The sequence below is a fragment of the Pleurodeles waltl genome, chromosome 5, assembly GCF_031143425.1.
Source record: "Pleurodeles waltl isolate 20211129_DDA chromosome 5, aPleWal1.hap1.20221129, whole genome shotgun sequence".
In the NCBI taxonomy this organism is placed as follows: Eukaryota; Metazoa; Chordata; class Amphibia; order Caudata; family Salamandridae; genus Pleurodeles; species Pleurodeles waltl.
In genome coordinates, this window is record NC_090444.1 from 62,125,589 (window position 1) to 62,142,630 (window position 17,042).

A 17,042-nucleotide genomic window follows, 5' to 3' on the forward strand; every position below is an offset into this window, starting at 1 on the left:
CCCCACCCCTCCTTCTCCAGCCGCTCCTCCCCACTGCCAGACCCCTCCTCTCCCTCCCAGCTTTCCCCACCCCTCCTTCTCCAGCCACTTCTCCACACTGCCAGACCCCTCCTCTCCCTCCCAGCCTCTCCCCACCCCTCTTTCTCCAGCCACTCCTCCCCACTGCCAGACCCCTCCTCTCCCTCCCAGCCTCTCCCCACCCCTCCTTCTCCAGCCGCTCCTCCCCACTGCCAGACCCCTCCTCTCCCTCCCAGCCTCTCCCCACCCCTCCTTCTCCAGCCGCTCCTCCCCACTGCCAGACCCCTCCTCTCCCTCCCAGCTTTCCCCACCCCTCCTTCTCCAGCCACTCCTCCCCACTGCCAGACCCCTCCTCTCCCTCCCAGCCTTCCCCACCCCTCCTTCTCCAGCCACTCTTCCCCACTGCCAGACCCCTCCTCTCCCTCCCAGCCTTCCCCACCCCTCCTTCTCCAGCCACTCTTCCCCACTGCCAGACCCCTCCTCTCCCTCCCAGCCTCTCCCCACCCCTCCTTCTCCAGCCACTCCTCCCCACTGCCAGACCCCTCCTCTCCCACCCAGCCTTTCCCCACCCCTCCTTCTCCAGCCACTCCTCCCCACTGCCAGACCCCTCCTCTCCCTCCCAGCCTCTCCCCACCCCTCCTTCTCCAGCCACTCCTCCCCACTGCCAGACCCCTCCTCTCCCTCCCAGCCTTTCCCCACCCCTCCTTCTCCAGCCACTCCTCCCCACTGCCAGACCCCTCCTCTCCCTCCCAGCCTTTCCCCACCCCTCCTTCTCCAGCCACTCCTCCCCACTGCCAGACCCCTCCTCTCCCTCCCAGCCTTTCCCCACCCCTCCTTCTCCAGCCACTCCTCCCCACTGCCAGACCCCTCCTCTCCCTCCCAGCCTCTCCCCACCCCTCCTTCTCCAGCCACTCCTCCCCACTGCCAGACCCCTCCTCTCCCTCCCAGCCTGTCCACACCCCTCCTTCTCCAGCCACTCCTCCCCACTGCCAGACCCCTCCTCTCCCTCCCAGCCTTTCCCCACCCCTCCTTCTCCAGCCACTCCTCCCCACTGCCAGACCCCTCCTCTCCCTCCCAGCCTGTCCACCCCTCCTTCTCCAGCCACTCCTCCCCACTGCCAGACCCCTCCTCTCCCTCCCAGCCTCTCCCCACCCCTCCTTCTCCAGCCTCTCCTCCCCACTGCCAGACCCCTCCTCTCCCTCCCAACCTCTCCCCACCCCTCCTTCTCCAGCCACTCCTCCCCACTGCCAGACCCCACCTCTCCCTCCCAACCTCTCCCCACCCCTCCTTCTCCAGCCACTCCTCCCCACTGCCAGACCCCTCCTCTCCCACCCAGCCTTTCCCCACCCCTCCTTCTCCAGCCACTCCTCCCCACTGCCAGACCCCTCCTCTCCCTCCCAGCCTCTCCCCACCCCTCCTTCTCCAGCCACTCCTCCCCACTGCCAGACCCCTCCTCTCCCTCCCAGCCTTTCCCCACCCCTCCTTCTCCAGCCACTCCTCCCCACTGCCAGACCCCTCCTCTCCCTCCCAGCCTCTCCCCACCCCTCCTTCTCCAGCCACTCCTCCCCACTGCCAGACCCCTCCTCTCCCTCCCAGCCTCTCACCACCCCTCCTTCTCCAGCCACTCCTCCCCACTGCCAGACCCCTCCTCTCCCTCCCAGCCTCTCCCCACCCCTCCTTCTCCAGCCACTCCTCCCCACTGCCAGACCCCTCCTCTCCCTCCCAGCCTCTCCCCACCCCTCCTTCTCCAGCCACTCCTCCCCACTGCCAGACCCCTCCTCTCCCTCCCAGCCTCTCCCCACCCCTCCTTCTCCAGCCACTCCTCCCCACTGCCAGACCCCTCCTCTCCCTCCCAACCTCTCCCCACCCCTCCTTCTCCAGCCACTCCTCCCCACTGCCAGACCCCTCCTCTCCCTCCCAACCTCTCCCCACCCCTCCTTCTCCAGCCACACCTCCCCACTGCCAGACCCCTCCTCTCCCTCCCAGCCTCTCCCCACCCCTCCTTCTCCAGCCACTCCTCCACACTGCCAGACCCCTCCTCTCCCTCCCAGCCTCTTCCCACCCCTCCTTCTCCAGCCACTCCTCCCCACTGCCAGACCCCTCCTCTCCCTCCCAGCCTGTCCCCACCCCTCCTTCTCCAGCCACTCCTCCCCACTGCCAGACCCCTCCTCTCCCTCCCAGCCTTTCCCCACCCCTCCTTCTCCAGCCACTCCTCCCCACTGCCAGACCCCTCCTCTCCCTCCCAGCCTCTCCCCACCCCTCCTTCTCCAGCCACTCCTCCCCACTGCCAGACCCCTCCTCTCCCTCCCAGCCTCTCCCCACCCCTCCTTCTCCAGCCACTCCTCCCCACTGCCAGACCCCTCCTCTCCCTCCCAGCCTCTCCCCACCCCTCCTTCTCCAGCCACTCCTCCCCACTGCCAGACCCCTCCTCTCCCTCCCAACCTCTCCCCACCCCTCCTTCTCCAGCCACTTCTCCACACTGCCAGACCCCTCCTCTCCCTCCCAGCCTCTCCCCACCCCTCTTTCTCCAGCCACTCCTCCCCACTGCCAGACCCCTCCTCTCCCTCCCAGCCTCTCCCCACCCCTCCTTCTCCAGCCGCTCCTCCCCACTGCCAGACCCCTCCTCTCCCTCCCAGCCTCTCCCCACCCCTCCTTCTCCAGCCGCTCCTCCCCACTGCCAGACCCCTCCTCTCCCTCCCAGCTTTCCCCACCCCTCCTTCTCCAGCCACTCCTCCCCACTGCCAGACCCCTCCTCTCCCTCCCAGCCTTCCCCACCCCTCCTTCTCCAGCCACTCTTCCCCACTGCCAGACCCCTCCTCTCCCTCCCAGCCTTCCCCACCCCTCCTTCTCCAGCCACTCTTCCCCACTGCCAGACCCCTCCTCTCCCTCCCAGCCTCTCCCCACCCCTCCTTCTCCAGCCACTCCTCCCCACTGCCAGACCCCTCCTCTCCCACCCAGCCTTTCCCCACCCCTCCTTCTCCAGCCACTCCTCCCCACTGCCAGACCCCTCCTCTCCCTCCCAGCCTCTCCCCACCCCTCCTTCTCCAGCCACTCCTCCCCACTGCCAGACCCCTCCTCTCCCTCCCAGCCTTCCCCACCCCTCCTTCTCCAGCCACTCTTCCCCACTGCCAGACCCCTCCTCTCCCTCCCAGCCTCTCACCACCCCTCCTTCTCCAGCCACTCCTCCCCACTGCCAGACCCCTCCTCTCCCTCCCAGCCTGTCCACACCCCTCCTTCTCCAGCCACTCCTCCCCACTGCCAGACCCCTCCTCTCCCTCCCAGCCTTTCCCCACCCCTCCTTCTCCAGCCACTCCTCCCCACTGCCAGACCCCTCCTCTCCCTCCCAGCCTTTCCCCACCCCTCCTTCTCCAGCCACTCCTCCCCACTGCCAGACCCCTCCTCTCCCTCCCAGCCTCTCCCCACCCCTCCTTCTCCAGCCACTCCTCCCCACTGCCAGACCCCTCCTCTCCCTCCCAGCCTCTCCCCACCCCTCCTTCTCTAGCCACTCCTCCCCACTGCCAGACCCCTCCTCTCCCTCCCAACCTCTCCCCACCCTTCCTTCTCCAGCCACTCCTCCCCACTGCCAGACCCCACCTCTCCCTCCCAGCCTGTCCCCACCCCTCTTTCTCCAGCCACTCTTGCCCACTGCCAGACCCCTCCTCTCCCTCCCAGCCTCTCCCCACCCCTCCTTCTCCAGCCACACCTCCCCACTGCCAGACCCCTCCTCTCCCTCCCAGCCTCTCCCCACCCCTCCTTCTCCAGCCACTCCTCCCCACTGCCAGACCCCTCCTCTCCCTCCCAGCCTCTCCCCACCCCTCCTTCTCCAGCCACTCCTCCCCACTGCCAGACCCCTCCTCTCCCTCCCAGCCTGTCCCCACCCCTCTTTCTCCAGCCACTCTTCCCCACTGCCAGACCCCTCCTCTCCCTCCCAGCCTTTCCCCACCCCTCCTTCTCCAGCCACTCCTCCACACTGCCAGACCCCTCCTCTCCCTCCCAGCCTCTCCCCACCCCTCTTTCTCCAGCCACTCCTCCCCACTGCCAGACCCCTCCTCTCCCTCCCAACCTCTCCCCACCCCTCCTTCTCCAGCCACTCCTCCCCACTGCCAGACCCCTCCTCTCCCTCCCAGCCTCTCCCCACCCCTCCTTCTCCAGCCACTCCTCCCCACTGCCAGACCCCTCCTCTCCCTCCCAGCTTTCCCCACCCCTCCTTCTCCAGCCACTCCTCCCCACTTCCAGACCCCTCCTCTCCCTCCCAGCCTTCCCCACCCGTCCTTCTCCAGCCACTCTTCCCCACTGCCAGACCCCTCCTCTCCCTCCCAGCCTCTCCCCACCCCTCCTTCTCCAGCCACTCCTCCCCACTGCCAGACCCCTCCTCTCCCTCCCAACCTCTCCCCACCCCTCCTTCTCCAGCCACTCCTCCCCACTGCCAGACCCCTCCTCTCCCACCCAGCCTTTCCCCACCCCTCCTTCTCCAGCCACTCCTCCCCACTGCCAGACCCCTCCTCTCCCTCCCAGCCTCTCCCCACCCCTCCTTCTCCAGCCACTCCTCCCCACTGCCAGACCCCTCCTCTCCCTCCCAGCCTTTCCCCACCCCTCCTTCTCCAGCCACTCCTCCCCACTGCCAGACCCCTCCTCTCCCTCCCAGCCTCTCCCCACCCCTCCTTCTCCAGCCACTCCTCCCCACTGCCAGACCCCTCCTCTCCCTCCCAACCTCTCCCCACCCCTCCTTCTCCAGCCACTCCTCCCCACTGCCAGACCCCTCCTCTCCCTCCCAGCCTGTCCACACCCCTCCTTCTCCAGCCACTCCTCCCCACTGCCAGACCCCTCCTCTCCCTCCCAACCTCTCCCCACCCCTCCTTCTCCAGCCACTCCACCCCACTGCCAGACCCCTCCTCTCCCTCCCAACCTCTCCCCACCCCTCCTTCTCCAGCCACTCCTCCCCACTGCCAGACCCCTCCTCTCCCTCCCAGCCTCTCCCCACCCCTCCTTCTCCAGCCACTCCTCCCCACTGCCAGACCCCTCCTCTCCCTCCCAGCCTCTCCCCGCCCCTCCTTCTCCAGCCACTCCTCCCCACTGCCAGACCCCTCCTCTCCCACCCAGCCTCTCCCCACCCCTCCTTCTCCAGCCACTCCTCCCCACTGCCAGACCCCTCCTCTCCCTCCCAGCCTCTCCCCACCCCTCCTTCTCCAGCCACTCCTCCCCACTGCCAGACCCCTCCTCTCCCTCCCAGCCTGTCCCCACCCCTCTTTCTCCAGCCACTCCTGCCCACTGCCAGACCCCTCCTCTCCCTCCCAGCCTCTCCCCACCCCTCCTTCTCCAGCCACACCTCCCCACTGCCAGACCCCTCCTCTCCCACCCAGCCTCTCCCCACCCCTCCTTCTCCAGCCACTCCTCCCCACTGCCAGACCCCTCCTCTCCCTCGCAGCCTGTCCCCACCCCTCTTTCTCCAGCCACTCCTGCCCACTGCCAGACCCCTCCTCTCCCTCCCAGCCTCTCCCCACCCCTCCTTCTCCAGCCACTCCTCCCCACTGCCAGACCCCTCCTCTCCCTCCCAACCTCTCCCCACCCCTCCTTCTCCAGCCACACCTCCCCACTGCCAGACCCCTCCTCTCCCACCCAGCCTTTCCCCACCCCTCCTTCTCCAGCCACTCCTCCCCACTGCCAGACCCCTCCTCTCCCTCCCAGCCTCTCCCCACCCCTCCTTCTCCAGCCACTCCTCCCCACTGCCAGACCCCTCCTCTCCCTCCCAGCCTGTCCCCACCCCTCTTTCTCCAGCCACTCTTGCCCACTGCCAGACCCCTCCTCTCCCTCCCAGCCTCTCCCTACCCCTCCTTCTCCAGCCACTCCTCCCCACTGCCAGACCCCTCCTCTCCCTCCCAGCCTCTCCCCACCCCTCCTTCTCCAGCCACTCCTCCCCACTGCCAGACCCCTCCTCTCCCTCCCAACCTCTCCCCACCCCTCCTTCTCCAGCCACACCTCCCCACTGCCAGACCCCTCCTCTCCCACCCAGCCTTTCCCCACCCCTCCTTCTCCAGCCACTCCTCCCCACTGCCAGACCCCTCCTCTCCCTCCCAGCCTCTCCCCACCCCTCCTTCTCCAGCCACTCCTCCCCACTGCCAGACCCCTCCTCTCCCTCCCAGCCTCTCCCCACCCCTCTTTCTCCAGCCACTCTTGCCCACTGCCAGACCCCTCCTCTCCCTCCCAGCCTGTCCCCACCCCTCTTTCTCCAGCCACTCTTGCCCACTGCCAGACCCCTCCTCTCCCTCCCAGCCTCTCCCCACCCCTCCTTCTCCAGCCACTCCTCCCCACTGCCAGACCCCTCCTCTCCCTCCCAGCCTCTCCCCACCCCTCCTTCTCCAGCCACTCCTCCCCACTGCCAGACCCCTCCTCTCCCTCCCAGCCTTTCCCCACCCCTCTTTCTCCAGCCACTCCTCCCCACTGCCAGACCCCTCCTCTCCCTCCCAGCCTGTCCCCACCCCTCTTTCTCCAGCCACTCTTGCCCACTGCCAGACCCCTCCTCTCCCTCCCAGCCTCTCCCCACCCCTCCTTCTCCAGCCACTCCTCCCCACTGCCAGACCCCTCCTCTCCCTCCCAGCCTCTCCCCACCCCTCCTTCTCCAGCCACTCCTCCCCACTGCCAGACCCCTCCTCTCCCTCCCAGCCTCTCCCCACCCCTCCTTCTCCAGCCACTCCTCCCCACTGCCAGACCCCTCCTCTCCCTCCCAGCCTGTCCCCACCCCTCTTTCTCCAGCCACTCTTCCCCACTGCCAGACCCCTCCTCTCCCTCCCAGCCTTTCCCCACCCCTCCTTCTCCAGCCACTCCTCCACACTGCCAGACCCCTCCTCTCCCTCCCAGCCTCTCCCCACCCCTCCTTCTCCAGCCACTCCTCCCCACTGCCAGACCCCTCCTCTCCCTCCCAGCCTCTCCCCACCCCTCCTTCTCCAGCCACTCCTCCCCACTGCCAGACCCCTCCTCTCCCTCCCAGCCTTCCCTGTCTCCTCTCCTCAGCTCCTTGCGGCCTCTCCGCCTCTGCTCCTACCCGGCTATGGGAAAACCAGACAACTTAGTGGGCCAAGGACCCTGTGGCATATGTGTATAAACACCAGCCCTTCTGCAGCACAGAGGGCTGTCAGTTCAGGATGCTGGAAGGGACTATCTTACTGGTAATAAACTCTAGGAGGGCGGGAGCCAATGAAGGTCCAGCACCTACACCCCAAAATATCATCAATAAACAACAAAAAAGGGGGTAGATGTAAGATTTAATAAAACTGTCAGGGAGTCCTCATGTTTACAGGTTGGTGCCCTCCCACACCCAAATGGGTGTCATGCTTCATCATAGAGCAAACTCCACGTCTGACTGGCGCTGCAATGCCTGATGGGCCCCACGAGAAGGCACTTTTTCGGAGACTGTTTTTAAAAAAAAGCTGTAATGATGACCTAGTGTGTGAGGGTGTGTGCTGTGTAGGTTGGTGATAAAATAAGATACAAAAAACTATCTTAACACTATCTAAGGGGTACCTAAAATACTTTTAATGTTGAGGTCCCATTGGCAAGCCTACAAACAAAAGTGAGATGGTACCCAGTGGCGTAAGTGATTAGTGTTCCCTAACAGATAATATCTGTGGTATGATCTATCTGTGGTATGATCAAACCCTGTGTGATGTATCTGTGGGGCCGCTTAGGTCCTAAGCACAGTAATGCGCACGGCTGCAAGACAAGTGGTCCCGCGCATCGTGTTCCAGTGACTGACCCAGTCTCTGCTTAGCCCATCTCGGGCTAAGCAGACACCAGGTAGGTCACCGGCACAGAAGCGCGGGACCACTTCTCTTGCAGCCGTGCGCATTACCATGCTTAGGACCTAAGGGGCCCAACAGATACATCCTACGGGGGTGGATCGTACCACAAATAGGTTGGATCATACATGCGGCTGTCATCCCTAGAATAAGGAGAGTTCCTTTCATTTCCTGTAACCTAAACTTTGGAATGATCATCCGGTAACCGGTTTATAATCCTTGTTCTTGTAGGTGTTTGGTATACTGCTATCTGTAATGCTGGTTAGCGCTGGGAAACCTTGTTGGTAGCTATGCGCTTTACAGATTATGCAATCAATCAATCAGGTGAAAAATGTATAGTTGTTCAGCTTATAGGTTTAATCACCCTCACGTACGCATCAATATCGCATTGAGGGTTCTCTTTGATAACCCCATGGCACGGCTAATAAATGACAAGTAGGTTTATGGTAAAATGCAGAGTGGTAGATGGAATGTGACCTCAACTGACACATGCGTAATGTTTTGGGCATCTTACTTCTCGTCAAATCTTCCCCACAAAACTTCCTTCTTATTGGAACATTTAGGTGTTACATATCCATATCCGAGTTAGGGGCACACGTACAGAGGTCCTTCCCCTTTTGAAGCCGTACTGGTCTCTGATTGTGATACATGGATGCATAGTGGCCTAAACCGTGATGTCCTGGGAGCGTCTTGGTCTATACCTTGGAATCACTATGGCGCTTCCAAATGCGCTGGGCAGGGCCACAGTAATGCTAATCACAGTCAATGCTCATCTGTTTCTCTCTCCCATAGAAAAAAACCCCATCAGTCAACATCATCGAAGTCTGACACTGGCTCCTGCTGCGCTCCCTGCGGTGGGCATGAGTCACGGCCGCCCAAGAACAAGACAGCAGTTGGCGGAGAAAGACTGTGAGTGCAGCTCTCCGGGTACAAATCCAGCCAACCAGAGGTCAAGCTGGTCCAAGAAGACGCCACAGAGCTTCCCCTGGGCTCTCGTCCCCAAAGGATATATGCATGATGGGGGTGGTGCTCAGAGTCGCGTCTGCAGCAATCCATACGAGAGCCATCTTTCAGGACATACCGTGGGGAGGACGCTGGGGACTTGCAAAGGAGATAAGCGGAGGGATGCAAGAAGCAATATTACATCTTCTCAGATTCATGGGACCAGTAGAGTCCCAAAAAGGTTTGTTTAGTAGGTTGGCTTATCCAGTGGGGCTTTAGAACAGATCACAAGTACATCTGAAAAGCTGCTGTAAGGCATTATACTAAATAAAGTCTTTGAACGAGTAAAGGCCTCAATTAATACAGGGCCGGTGGGAGACCAGTCAAGAGGGGACTCCATTGGTAGAGTGAACAGCATTGATCTTTCATTGATCTGATTGCATCGCCTCTGGAATGGAAGCCGACTGGAAGGAAACTAAGTCTCTGCCATCTATCTGGGCTACCATGGAACTCTCCCTGTGCCGGGCATCCAGGGTGCCCAGAGCCAGCCTCTAATGGGACTGGCGGGGTCCTGCCTGCCTAACTCAGAGACACGATGGACTGCTTGGTTTTCTAACTGCCAACCAATTTTAATTAGCTTTACTGAACTGCATGCTGGTGTTTGTGATCTATAACAGTCACTGTCAGCCAGGGCTCTTTTTATAATACATTGAGTGACAGGTTACTAGAGTCACAAACTCGAACAGCGCTGATGGGGAGGGGGCGGGGAGAAGACCAGGTTGAAGGCCCGTCCTGTAGCCTGTTCAGTCTCACATTTCCATAACTGATTGTATTTGACAGACCTCAGTCCACAATCCCTTATCAGCTATTGCAATAGAAAAATAATTCTAAATATGACTGAATTTCTTGACATTGTTTTTTTCTTGTGATCCACAACATCAAAGCAGAGGGTTGCTATCACACAAGAAGTACAGTGACCTGATGATTGCCCAACCCCTCCAAAATTCCTCCTTTTGGGTAAGATACATTATTACTTGGAATTGTTGCTATGAGGCAGTATCTTTAATCACAAGTTTATAGATGAAAGGAATTTACTGACAAATTTTATTACATTAAGAAATTATTCTTTCCACTGACTCGAAAAAAATGGCTGCTAGACTGGGGAAGCACTGTTAGCTAAAACTCTTCGAGTAGGTCGCGGAGAGGCATGCTTTTAATTGTGTGTGCAGATCCACTCTCCGCCGGTGACCAAAGTGTGCAATTTGTAAGAAAGGTAACATTTCTGGTTTAAACAGTGCATCAATGTAGAAGGGTATCTGTGGGATGAATCCAGATTTGCATTATCCTTCTATACAAGTGGCCTCCAGAACTTGTCAGAATGCTCCAGATGAGGCCTTATTCATTTCATTTAATTATAGTTACGTTTTTTTTATTGTTTTACCTATAAAGACCACAAAAACAATAACATAACATTATTTTCAAATAACAATTACCAAGGTTAATTCAGATTTATTTACAGCTAATGTCTTATATGATCTTATATTATCATATAGAGGGCTACAAGATATTGTATTAGACCTAAGTTCATAAATGCACCATCCAGTTTAATTGATATAGGTGCATAAAATAGATAAGGGAAACAGGAATTTGAGACGAAGATTCCACGGGCCCTTTACAAAATTCACAACCTCAAATATCAAAGGGGGTGTTGATCTGAGCATCTTTCTCTAGAAATAAATGTAGGTAGAGCAACTGAAGTCTAAAACTAATGGTTTGGGTCATTTGTGTCATGAATATCCCAACAACAGAGTTAGTACATAGATACCGCAAGGTTAAGTTTGTGCTTTGGTTTTAGTCGGACTCTCCAAACAGGTCTTCAACTATTTCTTTTTAAAACAAGTTAAAAAATGTTGTTCGGTAATTGAATATTTTACCTAAATTGATACTCTGACAAAGATCTTTTGGAATAACATTGTCGACAAAGAAATAATTGACAGATATACTTTTTTGAACTGAATGCAAAGAAAACCATTATCCAGCCAAACGACACTAGAACTCCCAATGTCTCATCTAAAACTAGCAATTTTTGTGCCATAAATACCATATTATCAGCATATGTTAGTAGCAGTAAAGGCTGATACAAATGAATTACTGGGGCATCATTACGCATCCCTACTTCAATCCGCTGTTCATATAGATCCAATTCATGTACTGGCCAGAATTTAAAAGACTGACCATAATATGTGTCAATAAATGACAGTCGTCAATAAACGGCATTCGGATGTTTAGAAACAGGTCATAACCAATACCCCCCTCAGTGACTAGTCCTCAATCTTCACTTCCAAGAGCAATCCAAAGAGTGATTAAACTAACAAGAAATTAGACAACCTTTTAAACTTCTGGGTTGCATGGCTAATTAATATTATATAAAAGAATTTATAAAGTAAGCTGGATCCACTCTGAAACCCAAGTTAGGTATTGGAATACAGATAATTTTATTAGCAAATAATTCCAATTGGCAAAATATGCATTTCCAAAGGTCTTCGCTAATACATCTAAAAGAGTGACTAATCAGTGACGTGACGGCATAGTGAGGTTGCCATTTATTTTTTTACTAGGCCATACTAAACATCCTTTCTATTTATCAAAACCTTTCGCAGCCAAGTAAACAGACCTTACAATGATCTTGAGTCCATACCATTGGTGTTTTCTCTAAAACAGTATTTGAGAGCCCTGTGACTGGTATTTTGGAGTTTTTCGATTTCAGTATTATTTGATCAAAGGTAACAACCTCGTTGTTTATCAAACTGTATTCTGTGACCCAAAAGTCTCAGTAACATAGAGACTTATTAAATGGTTTGGAGAACAGAACACAGTTTGAGGGCGCAGTCACTAGACGTCCTATACCCAGCACGATCAGTTTCCAAAACTGCTTTCCATGCCGATAAATTGCATCACTCACTTGTTTCCTATTAGAAAGTTTGGTATTATTTATGCAATATTTAGGATGGTGTCGTTTTTGTTACTTCTTTCTTGAACTTTCGAATTTTTGGATAGAGTTAGTCTTCATGTACAGTTCTCTGAAAAAAATCAAATATTCTTTTTATATTATTTTGTCTTTGTTATTTATTTCTGTAGCAATACTTACTTTTGCTTTATTGGTTAATGTATGGCAACAGTTCCATGTCACAATTTTAATACTTTCTGAACAAGTTCATTAAACATTTGGAAAAAGCAGATGCATTGCTCAGTTGAGTTTTTTATGTAGCACACAATGTCCTCATCAACAGTGCATACCAAAATAGTTTTTGATCATATCAAAAGTTTTATTATGACAAATAATCCTTTGTAATTTCTGATATGAAAGGCAAGGTAGCCATGGCTTGTGAGGAAATCAATGAATAATGCATTTTAGAAGTGGTCCCCTTAGCAAAGCTAATAAACACTGTAGGTATGTCTTCCTCCAACTGACCTTTAATGAGATCATCATTATCAGATGGAAATTTAAAAAAGAGTGATCATTCCCTACCCTAACTTTGTCAGTTTAATGTCTGCAAATTTTAGTTTGTGTATATGGTAAGTTTATCTTCCTTCAACCCCGGCTCCCTGATGTAGGTGGCCGTATTACTGCCTCAGTCGCTTCTTCTTGTCCCATTCCTTACTTTGGCATTGGTAATGCAAAATACTACAACAGCACCCTTTCCCAAGTGTCCTTCTTTCCTTTCCATTAACCTTCCATAGCTCCACCCCCTTTACTGGGTAAAGAGCCTTCCCCATTTTTTGTACATCCTTTCGGTTGTCCGTTCCTTCAGTAACCGCACAGTGCACTGGCCCTGGAGATAGTAATGTGCACCAGGATCTTCTAACGTAAGCTGTTAATTCTAAGTGGTGAGTGCTCACACTGGCGGTGCTTGGACCCGTGTTACAAACCATCGAGGTGGCCGTCCACAGGCCCACACGTGTATGGTGATGCGGTGCTAGTGACATTTACTAGTGCCGGCCACGGACTTCTAAGTGAAACTTTGGGCATCAGCACTTATTCTTTTCCAAATTAGGCACTGACTATCAGTGACAGCACTCAGGTGGTGAGTGTTTTGGAGATGCATTTAGTAATTCATTGTGGCTTGGGCCCACATTGTTATGCGTTGTAGTGCTTAGGTCCGCATGGTATTACCTTGTAGCGTGATGTGCAAAGGATGCGTTTGACACAGGCAAGTGTTAATCCTATCAACAAACCCAATACATGCGGGGCAGTGCCACATACTGTTTAACAATAAAGAGGTAGAAGTCAGGGTCCCATTAAGAAGCCTGTTTCTATAAAGACAAAACAGAAGGATGACTTACATAGGGATGTTTAAAGCTTACCTAGAGATATTCCCATCACCAGGGTCAACAGATTAATGACAGGAAGAACTTTCTGAAGGAGGAGTCAGCAAAGCGATAGAGTAACTTGTCCGCTGAAATCTAAATCAAGCTCTAAATCTCAAAGTTACTGTCACAACAGTGATGGATAGCCCATCCACCAAAGTATAAATCCCATTATATCCAATGGGGTATAGCCAGCCTGCTGAAATATAAATCCCATTATATCTAATGGGGTATAGCCCGCCCGCTGAAATATAAATCACATTATATCCAATGGGGTATAGCCAGCCTGCTGAAATATAAATCCCATTATATCCAATGGAGTATGGCCCGCCCGCTGAAATATAAGTCCCATGGGATGTAATGGGATTTATACTTTGGCGGACGGGCTCTCCATCACAGTTCTGATGAAATCTAAATCAGGCCCTAATCTTTCGTTGTCAGGAAAACAATTGGGGTATTATAAGTTTAGGTTTGCTAGTATTTTTCTTTGTCCTCCATCAAGACCCAGAAGGGAGTTTAGAGGTACGGTTGAAGGCTTCTGAGCTCACTACTTAAAGAAAGGATTTCTCTGCCGCGTCATTCTGGTAAAAGATTGCTATAGACCAGGATACACGAACGCAGCATCATAGGTCTCCATCCCCTCTTCCAGTCGAAAGGCGGTGTCGGGAGGAAAGAGATCAGGGTCCTCAGAAACAAGGAGACACAACTGCAGTCTGTTGGAGAAACATCTACAGTTGCTGTCCCTAGGCAGCAGGGGTCAGTGTAAACTAGATTCTTTGCCAGCAAAGTCTGTTCCTCACAGAGATCCTCTCCCTCAACTTCTCCAGTGTCTTCGCCCTGGGCATCTCCAAACTATGATGAAGAGGAGGATGGTGGTGAGTTTACAACACCTAAATTAGAATATATTCAGAGAGGTGAGTTGAAGGGATGAATCTCCTGCTTGGCTGCCGCCTGATGAGAAACTTCCAGAAATCTTACAATATTTGTAGCAAAGGGATCAGGCCCCAGCAAGGCAATGGCTTCACCTGCTCAGAGATACTGTATGTCCCTCCGCGACCCTCCCACAGACCTTTAAGGCTTTCATTCTAGTAATACCTACAATCAGAGGCAAAGCAAAGGTGGTTGGTGCCTTAAACCTAGCGCTGAGAATCCCCGGATAACCCCAGCAGTGAAAACAGAACCCAGAAAGATGGGGTTTGTTGCAGCTCTGTCTTCGAGGGCATCTCGAGAGTGCTGGACTTTGGGGTTGTCACTTCCAGAGTTATTTGTCTATTCAGATATCCATTAGACAGTCAACTAAAAATGAAACAATCACCGCTGGAGTTCTTGAAGTGTTGGTGTAACAATAAATCAGTACTGCGGGCAGACCGTGGGTTGAATTTCTAAGCGCTGTAATTCTGTTCTGGGCCGGCCGAGGGGGGAGGGAACGTCTCAATTACAGGCAATGTATCGATCATTCATTCCTGTAAATCAGTATTCACCAACAGAAGGTTTCCCAGAAATAATTTGAGGGTTTCTTCAAGATCATTTTTTAAAACCTTATCAGGATGAGCTTTGAGGCTGCAGTGGGCTTCTGTCCAAGCATGCTGTGCACCAAGGGATCGACTAACAGGCACTGCAGGGGTGGGCGCTGTGCTTGTGCTAAGCTTTTAAAGTTTTTGGACCCATGGTGAAAGGTTTCTTGTGAGTCCGGGATTTACAGCCGGTGTTGTAGGCCCTCCAAGCTTGGTGTTTGCTGCCAGAGGAGGCCACGGAGAAGATTGTCTCTCTCAAAGTGCTATTTTTAGCAGACGTAACAACAGCAACATCTGGGGTGGGGGAATTAAGGGCCAGATGTATCAAGCCATCAAGCATTTTTGCGTTCGCAAGCGGTGCGAATGCCCGTTTGCGAATGTAAAAATGCCTTTCAGTATTTATGAAAGGCATTCGCAACGCAAATTTAGGGAATCGCTAAAATAGCGGTTCCTTAACATTGCGAGCTCGTTTAGAGAATCACAAATTGCCACTCTCTAAATAGGAAATCGCAAAACCTTATTTGCGATTTCTAAACCACACGTATCAAGCAATTCCTTAATGCGAATTGGTCATTAAGGAATCGCAATTACCACCAAGTAAAACTTGGTGGTAACCATGTGCAAATTTTAAAAATGCATTGAAAATGCATTTTTAAAATTGACATCTAACGCACACATGCCCCTTTGGCATGTGTGTGCCTTACATGTCCCCTAAAACTTTTTGGGGTGCAGCAGAGGGGGCCTTAGGCCCCCAGCACCCTGGGGTTTTGCATTTCCAAAATTGCAAATTCCAGTTAGCAATTCGCTATTTGGGAAATGCAAAAAATTGCAAATATGGTCCTACAGGCCCATAGGAGCGAATGGGGGCTGTATCGCTATTTGCGATTCGGTAATAGCATTTGTGATTTTTAAGAAATCACTATTACCGAATCGCAAATATGATACATAGGGCCATATTTATACTTTTTGACGCAAAACTGCGCTAACGCAGTTTTGCGCCCAAAAAATTTGCGCTGGCTAACGCCGCTCTGAAGCGCCATGCGGGCGCCATATTTATTCAATGACGTTAGCCGGCGTTAGCCGCCGGCGCTGTCTGGTGTGCGTTAAAAAAAACGACGTACACCAGGCAGCGCCGGCGTAGGGGGAAAATGGCGTATGGGCGTCCACAAATGGTGCAAGTCAGGCTGAGGCAAAAAAATCGCCACAACCCGATTTGCGCCATTTTTTTACGACGCCAATCCCCCATTGAAATGACTCCTGTCTTAGCAAAGACAGGAGTCATGCCCCCTTGCCCAATGGCCATGCCCAGGGGACTTCTGTCCCCTGGGCATGGTCATTGGGCATAGTGGCATGTAGGGGGGCACAAATCAGGCCCCCCTATGCCACAAAATTTTAAAAAAAAAATACTTACCTGGACTTACCTTAATGTCCCTGGGGTGGGTCCCTCCATCCTTGGGTGTCCTCCTGGGGTGGGCAAGGGTGGCAGGGGGTGTCCCTGGGGGCAGGGGAGGGCACCTCTGGGCTCATTCTGAGCCCACAGGTCCCTTAACGCCTGCTCTGACCCAGGCGCTAAAATCCGGCGCTACTGCGGGTTTTTTAGACCCGCCCACTCCCGGGCGTCATTTTTGCCCGGGAGTATAAATACGACGCATATGCATCGGAGTCATTTTTTAAGACGGGAACGCCTACCTTGCATATCATTAACGCAAGGAAGGTGTTCACGCAAAAAAATTACGCTAACTCCATGAACTTTGGCGCTAGACGCGTCTAACGCCAAAGTATAAATATGGAGTTAGTTTTGCGTCGAATTTGCGTCGAAAAAAATGATGTAATTTCGGCGTAAACGGAGTATAAATATGCCCCATAGCATTTTGCGAATCAGAAATAGCGATTTCTTAAAATTCGCTATTACCGATTCGCAAAAGGCTTTCTTGATACATCTGGCCCTTTATGCTTTGATGTGTACTTCCTCTTATTTACATTTTTTTTAATACTGAAATGCGTTGAAATTTAACCCAAGTTTTATTCCTAAAACTAGTTTGGCATGCTACAGGACCCAAGATCTAGTGTTATCAGTGCTGGGATATAATTCATTCAGGGTCAGAAAACTCAGCTAGAGAAATTGATGTGATTCGGACTGTAAAATTAAACTTCAATAAAACTTCGAAGCACTTCAGAATTCAGGAAATGTGATGCATTGTTTGTGAACTTTGGTGCAGCATAAAAAAGGCTCCACATTCTCTTTGTCAAATCTGGGAGGAAGGATAAAAAGTCATTTTGCTCTAAAGCGAAAACATTTCTTGCAGGTGCTGCCCAAGCCTGTTCCAGAGGAGGGTTGGCAGGCCACGGGAAGAGGGGTGGGACCCCCATTGTGGATAATTGTGTGGCAGCTACAAGTGCACATTTG

General features: G+C 53.5%; 1 protein-coding gene across 2 annotated transcripts in view; it reads left to right on the plus strand.

The window, feature by feature from the left end:
• FNDC4 (fibronectin type III domain containing 4) overlaps window positions 1–11,982 on the plus strand; it is a 459,251-nt gene extending 447,269 nt beyond the window's left edge. For both annotated transcript variants that reach the window (XM_069233567.1, XM_069233568.1), the window contains exon 7: window positions 8,604–11,982. In XM_069233567.1, coding sequence (XP_069089668.1) covers window positions 8,604–8,639 — 36 coding nt within the window. In that variant the 3' untranslated portion in view covers window positions 8,640–11,982. The remainder of the gene's footprint in view (window positions 1–8,603) is intronic.
• Window positions 11,983–17,042: the final 5,060 nt, after the last annotated feature.